Below are 7,855 nucleotides of genomic sequence, written 5' to 3'. Positions count from 1 at the left end.
GCAGAGACAAAGACAGATAATGGAGGAAGACAGATATGCAGAAGGAAAGAGTTGGACAGAGATAAAGAGAGAGAGAAGGGAAGAGATTGATGGACAGATGGGGACGTGAGCAGGTGGATCTACGGGTGGCAGGTTGAGCCTCTTCAGGTCTGCAGCCTCCTCCAGCAGCACCCGGGATCTGGGAAGCAATTGAGTGATTCCTAATAATGTGACCGAGAGGAAGCAGATAAAGGGTGAAGAGGACTGGTCCAAGCACAGAGCCTTGTGGAACACCATAAGTGACCGCAGTGGTTTCCGAGGGTTTATCATTAGCAAGTACGAACTGAGATCAACCTAGTAAATATGACCTGAACCAGTTTAGTGCAGTTCCTGTAATGCCAATGTCATGTCCCAGTCTCTGTAGAAGGATGTGGTGATCAATGGTATCAAAAGCTGCACTAAGATCTAATAGGACCAGCACAGAGACCAGTCCCTCATATGATGCTAGTAGGAGGTCATTGGTAACTCTGACTAGTGCTGTTTCTGTGCTATGATGAAACCTGAAACCTGGAGAAGTCACAGCTGTTTAGCAAGTGCTTTCTCCAGAATTTTGGAGAGAAAAGGAAGATTTGATGTTGGTCTGTAGTTGGCCAAAACTTCTGGATCCAGGGTTGCTTTTTTGAGAAGGGGTCTAATTTCTGCAACTTTAAAGGACTGTGGGGCGTAACCAGTTAACAGTGACACATTGATCATGTCTAAGAGAGAGGAGCTAACGAGGGATTAGCTTAGTTAGGCTTAGTTGGGATGGGGTCTAGAGGACAGGTGGATGGTTGAGAGGAGGAAATGATTGAACTGAGCTCATGAAGGCTCACAGTAGAAAAACTGTCTAAGAGTATGTCTGGTCCTCCAGCAGGCTCTAAGGCTTCTGAGGTTGTAGGTGCCATGTTGTCAGCTGATGGCAGGAGGAGGTGAATTTTCTCTCTAATAAGGACAATTTTGTCATTAAAGAAATCCATGAAATCTTTGCTGCCCAGGGAAACAGGAATGCTTGGTTCAGTGGAGCTGTGGCTCTGTGTCAGTCTGGCTACAGTACTGAAGAGGCACCTGGGGTTGTTTTTGTGTTCCTACGAAGGGCTTTCTTATAACTTTTAAGGCTGTCTTGCCAGATTATATGACACTCCTCCAGTTTGGAGGAGCGCCATATTCTCTCTAACTTCTGGGGTTTTTGTTTCAGCTGTCTGGTTTCTGAATCGTCCCAAGGTGCTTGTTTCCTTGGATTCATAGATTTCTTTTTTAGTGGGGCAGTTGAGTCCAAAGTTGTTCTTAAGGTGCCTGCTGCACTATCGATGAAATGGTCACTTTGGGAGGGACGAAGGTTGACCACAGTGTCCTCTGTAACAATGGGACATGACACTGAACTTAGCGCCAAAGGAATCGCTTCCTTAAATCTAGCTACAGCCTGATCAGATAAACATCTGGAAACCACCGTTTTCCTGAGTGGAGTGTAGCTGATCAGTGTTCATTCAGAAGTGATTAATTGATGGTCTGATAAAAAGCGCCTTCTGTGGAAATACAACTAGATGTTCAGCTTCAGTTCCATACGTCAGGACGAGGTGGAGGGTGTGGTTGTGAAGGTGAGTCGGTTCATGAACAGACTGATGGAAACCTATTGAGTCTAGAAGAGAGAGAAATGCAGCACCAGACTGTCGTTGTCAACATCCTCATGAATACTGAAGTCACCTACAATAATGACTTAATCTGATTTGAGGACTAAACTGGATATAAACGCTTGAGAATTCAGAGTGAGGACCGGGAGGGCGGTACACAACAATAAATAAGAGGCTGGACGAGACAAACCAAGAATCAGGCTTTCAAATGAATTGAAACTTATTTTGGGTTTGGGATTTATGACTAAACCTCTGTCAAAAATGGCAGCAGCTCCACCTCCTCTTACCAGTGCAGTGATTTTGTGCAGCGCCTCTAAACGTCCACCTACTAAACAGAACCATTGATTTTGTTGAGAGGATGAGGATGATGGCTGCTGCACAGACAAAACCCTGAAGCGGATCTATTTGATGAGGCATGACAGAGCTACGCTAACACTTACCATCCACTACCATTCAGATGTGCTAAGCTAACTAGCGGTCAGCTGGTATAAATGTGCTCTCCCAAAAAATAGTGTGTGCGTGTTACTTGTGTTAAAAGTGTCATGGTGCGACGTTGTAGCTGATCATTCCTTTTGATGTTCCTGTTGTGTAGATAAGAACCCTCAGCATGTTCCTCTGCAGGAGTACTCCGAGAACCTGAAGGAGATCACCAGGCTTCTGGCTTCTGCCGGAGTATCGGTAGATAAAATCATCTTCATCACCCCTCCTCCTCTCCACGAGCCAGCCTGGGAGAAGGAGTGCGTTCTGAAAGGTTGAGCATGTTCCGTCCTTGTTGGCTCACACATCAACCTGCAGAGATAATTAGAGCTTGCGTACGTGTCTCCCAGGGAGTCCTCTGAATCGCCACAACGCCGTAGCGGGACAGTACGCTCAGGCGTGTGTCCAGGCGGCAGGTCAGTGTGGTGCAGACGTCCTGGACCTGTGGACGCTCATGCAGAAGGATGGACAGGTGGGCTGCTAGAAGGGACAGAAGAGCCGAAGAACAGACGGGACAGAACGTTTACTTTGTGCGCCTCTAATGAATTCACTCTGATTGAACGCTTGATTTTAGTCAGCAAGTCAGCTTCCTGTGTGCAGAAAAGATGAATGAGCTCCAGTAACTTCTTTGAATGAAACTTCTGGTTTTGTTTTTGATTCTTCAAGGAAACATCGGTGAATAAATGAACCAATCAGCTGATAAAATTAAAGCTGCAAGCAGCGTTGTTAGGGCCTGAATCTCCGTGCCCCCCTGGCTGGGTCGCAGGAGTCGTCCCGAATCCAACGGTATAAGTATGAAATCTGTGGGAAATAACTCTGCATATGTTGGTCAAAAGTGGAATATAATACCATGTTGTTGTAGGGATTTTTGTCAGAAATCCAGTGGTGTGTTTTTTGAAGCTGTGTGAGTTTTAGTTTAGACGTGAGAAGCGAGTGTTTGAGAGTATGTACCATGAGAGGAGACAGGTTCCCCATTGGTTTCCATTGTAATGGAAACCGAGTGAGTGATATAAAAACTTTTAACAACTGTTGATCAGCAGAGTTAGGAGAGTCATGTATTAAGTTTTGGAAGCGATACCATTAACGCCCTAGGAGGAGAAAGCGTTCGGGGCACAAAATTGTCCAAAATTGGACATTTGTGTCCAAATTGTGGACATCCTGTTGGAGTTAGGTCAGGGGTGTCAGTGTATGATTTGTCCAGACAGTGCCCACTGGCGCTCCGGTTTGACCCCTGGACCAGGTAGGCTAGACTCCCTGTCGGGTGGTTGCGGCGGTGGCCAGTGGGGCCGGTCTGGAAGCTGGCCCCCTGCGGGTCCGGCCCATTCCTCGGCCCCTTTTATCGCCTCTCTGACCCTCACACCACATCTCATGTGACACTAGGCCTTGAGGGGCTTGACCCCCCAATTTTAATCACATAGTAGACATCGAGGGCTTGGTGGCGTGCATGGGGATGTACTGGGAGACTCTGCCGTCTGCAACCGGCGGGGCTCCCATGCCCTGGGTGCCTCCCCCAATTTTAACTACATTCTAGTCATCCTCATCCTAACAATCACACTCCCACGCACAACACGCAGGGGTGGGTCCCGGACGCGGGTGCCTTCGGCTCACCCCGGCAGGCGGGCATGGGCCTCTCGGGTGAGTGGGGGGTCCTTTTCCCTTTTTTGGGAGGGGGGGTTGCTGGCGCCAACAACGCGATGTCCTCCTTCTATTGGCTGAAGATGCAACGGTCTGTAGAGTTTATTTGTGTGATTTCTTGAGCAAAACATTTTGGTGACAAGTCATTTAATTTTTTCAAACCAGTGTCCACACAGAATTTCAAACTTGTCCCTGTTATTAAATATAAAGATGACTCTATACAAGTCAGTGTCAACCGACTCTCACCTCAGCTGCCCGCCACCATTTTTATCAATAGGCCAGTTTCCACAGTCACATCCTCAAAATCTTGACCGATCTGAGTACGTCATCCAGGTACTTTTGCATACTCAGTTTTCGCCTACTTGTCTCCATTTTGAGTTGAGTAGACTCAAAATTTTAAGTATGCAGTATGGACGTATGTGATTTAGGACACACCATAGGTGAATGAACCGTTGTTCCATGAGGCAGCTGGTGTCAGGTCACTCCCTGTTTCTACAAGACCTCCTGCTTCAGAGCCACACTGGGAAACATCCAAAACTCAAATTCCTGCTCTCTTCACGATCCTGCTCTCCTAAAGCAAGGCCTGTCAGTAAATGGTAGAGCAGAGAGGTGCAGTGGAAGCGTGCTGGGCCATAACCCACAGGTCAATGCATGTCATTTTAGGGTTTTTAGTGTTGTAGTGTGCTGAGCAAACACTATAGGGTCTTGGCCACGGAGTGCCTCCGCGCTCAGGCCCTAATAATAATAATAATAATAATAATAATAATGACAAAACATTTCAAAAACAGTATGTTTTTGTGATTTTCCTTTTGTGTGTTTTGGTGGATAAATAGTAGATTTTGCCACCCCTACATGCCTATCTACTTCTTTTTTGTTGTTGTTTGGATAGTGTTTTACTGCTCTGCTGTGCCCAGCAAACATAACAGGGTCTTCGCCCCGGAGTGCCTCCAAAAACCTACGAAAGAGTGAAAGTGATGAAGTAATCTGATCTTATGAGTGAAAGTAGACCATGTCGCCATCTGTAAAGTGTGTGTCACTCAGCTCCACGGATCATTTCACCATGAATCATTTAGAACATGGAGAGGAGGCAGGAGGTTCCACCGCGCTCAGACTCAGTGGAGAAGGAAGTGGAGGACGCAGGGTGAGACGGTCCAGCTTCTGGCTACAAATGCCTGTCTGGGTAGAACCTGTTAGGAAATACAAATCGCTTTAACTATTGACCAGCTTCGGACCCAATAAGGTTCTGTCAGTCGCCATGCTGCCCGCTCAAGAAGCGGCCAAAATCTACCACACCAACTACGTGCGTAACGCCCGGGCCATGGGGGTGCTGTGGACGGTGTTCACCATCACCTTCGCCGTCATCACCGTGGTGGTCTTCATTCAGCCCTACTGGATAGGAGACAGCGTCAACACCCCGCAGGCCGGTTACTTCGGCCTCTTCCACTACTGCATCGGGAACGCGCTCACTTCGGAACTTACCTGTAAGGGGAGCGCGCTGGATTTCGGTTCTATCCCGTCCGGAGCCTTCAAAACCGCCATGTTCTTCGTGGGTATCTCCATGCTGCTGGTGGTGGGGAGCATCGTGTGTTTCAGCCTCTTCTTCTTCTGCAACGCGGGAAGCGTCTACAAGATCTGCGCCTGGATGCAGCTGGCCTCCAGTGAGCGGGGCGTTAAGTTTTACTTGGAAATGTAGCGGAAAACGTCAAGCTTCAGACGAATCCATGGATTATCTCCGAATATGTACTGCACATACAATGAGTATCACGAATATTTCTTTACTGTCCTACTAGTACTAAGTAGGAATGACACGAAGATCATTTGGATTCTTGCAAACTTTACACTTCACTCATTCTCTCAAATTACCCCCCCCCCTACACACACACACACACACACACACACACACACACACACACAGAAAAGGACTGACACCTCATTCACATTTGAGTCATGTGCTAAAGTCAAATCCAAGATGAAAATTTCACTGACAAAAACCAAACCAAAATAAAATGCATTGCACAAAAAAACTAAAACAATATAGAAATAAAACAGGGATCACACCACGAACTCAGAGCTCAAGCTTCAACAAGACTTCAGCCAAAAAGTGCGCTTGCCTTTCAGTTGCTCGCTAATGAGCATCTCCAGTTTGTGACTCCAGAATGGGAAACTGAATGGAGCTCAGGTTTTCTGGTTCAAGTCAAAGCGTTGGTGGATTATGGAGCCAACAGCAGGGTGGTGAAGACGTGGTTTGTAGTGGCCCATGTGCTTGAGAGTTTGTAAATTGATGCTGCGTTTGTTATTCTGCTGTTTTATTGCTGGTGCTAGCAATCAGTTGGGATTAGCTTCAAGCTAAATATACATGGCTGGCTCTTTCTGCATTCTGGAGTTACAAAGAAGTGACGTAGGAGGGAAATAAGTCTTTGTGAGTGATTATTTGCACTTGAAAGGCAAAATAAACTCTTTGGACGAAGTATTGCTTTAATTTACTGGGCCCCGTGTTGTTTTATGGGCATAAAATCTAGTCGAAAGTCTCATCGCTGCCAACTGGGACCGGAGCTCTGGTCAAGTAAAAGTAGGAATCAACACGATCCCCAAGTGTCATTAGACGTGATGTGGTGGGGGCGCCAGGAGGAAGGTTGCGAGCAGGTGAACCTGGAAGAAGGAACAAGAGAAACCTGGATGTGTGCTGTTATACATTCACTTCTTATCCCTCACATCTGCTGTCATGTCAGTGTACGGCAGAAATACACGGTAATCCTGTAATGAGGACTCACCATCACTCTGTGCTGGGATGTCTAAGACGCACTTTAATCTGGAATTCAGGTATCAAATGAAAAAGTGTGTGTGACAACATTTAAAAGTAAAAGCTGAACAAAAAAATAATCAGAGCGCTAATATTTTACCGGTTCAGCTGATAGATCACACTGCTCCTCATGCAGCATTCTGAGGACCTGGAGCCGGCTGGCCGAGCAGCTTTGTTGTTTGAGTGAGTGAGTGAGTGAGAGAGAGAGTATGAGTAAGGCCTTATTCAGTCACCTATAAAGTTTCAAAATCTTTAAAAGTTTTGTGAATGAATGTTTGAATTTATTCACGTCCTCGAACCATTAAGACTCTTTAAGACTCTAACAGGTCCCTGGAAAGTATTATTTGGTAATTGATATGTGTGTGTGTGTGTGTGTGTGTAATGTTCCTCCCACTGCAGTGCATTCAGAAACTAACTTGCTCTATCTTGACTGCACCTCAGTGATGGACAGACTGCAGCCTGTTGACCCTCCTCTGCCTCCCTCTCCTTGGGCAGGCACCTGCATGGTGATTGGCTGTATGATATATCCTGACGGCTGGGATTCGGAGGAGGTAAAGCGCATGTGTGGCCAGCGGACCGACAAGTACACCCTGGGCAACTGCACAGTACGCTGGGCCTACATCCTGGCCATCATCAGCATCATGGACTCGCTCATCCTCTCCTTCCTGGCCTTCAGCCTGGGCAGCCGGCAGGATAACCTGCTGCCTGAGGACTTCCAGGTTGAGGAGAAAGGTAGCAGAGTGTGTGTGTGTGTGTGTGGGGAGGGGAGGGGGGTATTAAGAGTCTTAGAGTGGGAGAGCAAAATGAAAAACTCTTGTCGACTGTCTCTCTCTCTCATCAACAGATAACGCCTGAGACCTGCGAAGAGGAAAGACTTGACAACAGCTGACTTTGGGAATTCAAACGTATTTCAAACTTTCACAATTAAAATCTAGAAAAAAAAACCTCCCAAGGCCCATTATTGAAAACTGCTCGAACAACAAAGGGCTTGGCTAAATACCACTGAGGCTCCAGCGTGAAGTGGGCTTAACCACATTTTAAGGTTTTATTATCAATCTAAAAATGTTGACAGGAGAAGACGCACCTGAGGACAATTTGAAGCGTTTTTGGAGAGCTGTGTGATTCAGGGACAAATACCAAGTAATTTAGAATATTTTCAATCTGGATGCGTTTGTAAATCTGCACAGGGAGGGAAAATCATGCCAGATAATCCAACAGATGAGCATCGCATTCCACAGGAAACTTCATCTGATCAATTGAAACTTATTTTCACCTTTCAGAAACAACAGGTCTCGGT

General features: G+C 46.6%; 2 protein-coding genes across 2 annotated transcripts; both read left to right on the top strand.

The window, feature by feature from the left end:
- Positions 1-1,559: 1,559 nt before the first annotated feature.
- Positions 1,560-3,071, top strand: LOC147267826 (isoamyl acetate-hydrolyzing esterase 1 homolog). Its single transcript, XM_086196815.1, has 3 exons — positions 1,560-1,599; positions 2,239-2,397; positions 2,474-3,071. The coding sequence occupies exons 1-3, from the start codon at positions 1,560-1,562 to the stop codon at positions 2,605-2,607; spliced, it is 333 nt and encodes a 110-aa protein (XP_086052941.1). The 3' UTR covers positions 2,608-3,071.
- Positions 3,072-4,167: 1,096 nt separating this feature from the next.
- On the top strand, positions 4,168-7,463 carry lhfpl5a (LHFPL tetraspan subfamily member 5a). The gene is made up of 3 exons (XM_086200681.1): positions 4,168-5,416; positions 7,054-7,290; positions 7,403-7,463. The coding sequence occupies exons 1-3, from the start codon at positions 5,014-5,016 to the stop codon at positions 7,411-7,413; spliced, it is 651 nt and encodes a 216-aa protein (XP_086056807.1). The 5' UTR covers positions 4,168-5,013; the 3' UTR covers positions 7,414-7,463.
- The last annotated feature ends 392 nt before the right edge of the window (positions 7,464-7,855 follow it).

This window comes from Aulostomus chinensis, chromosome 3 (genome assembly GCF_037954235.1).
Source record: "Aulostomus chinensis isolate RoL2024-O1b breed Wild chromosome 3, RoL_Achi_v1.0, whole genome shotgun sequence".
Taxonomy (NCBI): domain Eukaryota; kingdom Metazoa; phylum Chordata; class Actinopteri; order Syngnathiformes; family Aulostomidae; genus Aulostomus; species Aulostomus chinensis.
The sequence above is the reverse complement of the archived record's forward strand: the minus strand, read 5'-3'. Positions and strand labels throughout refer to the sequence as shown.

Excerpts from the sequence above, each read along its gene's own strand:
- LOC147267826 (XM_086196815.1), top strand. The coding sequence starts at position 1,560 with ATGTTCAGCTTCAGTTCCATACGTCAGGACGAGGTGGAGG. Across the intron at positions 1,600-2,238 it reads ACGTCAGGACGAGGTGGAGG|ATAAGAACCCTCAGCATGTT; the intron begins GTGTGGTTGTGA and ends CCTGTTGTGTAG. Across the intron at positions 2,398-2,473 it reads GAAGGAGTGCGTTCTGAAAG|GGAGTCCTCTGAATCGCCAC; the intron begins GTTGAGCATGTT and ends CGTGTCTCCCAG.
- lhfpl5a (XM_086200681.1), top strand. The coding sequence starts at position 5,014 with ATGCTGCCCGCTCAAGAAGCGGCCAAAATCTACCACACCAACTACGTG. Across the intron at positions 5,417-7,053 it reads CTGGATGCAGCTGGCCTCCA|GCACCTGCATGGTGATTGGC; the intron begins GTGAGCGGGGCG and ends CTCCTTGGGCAG.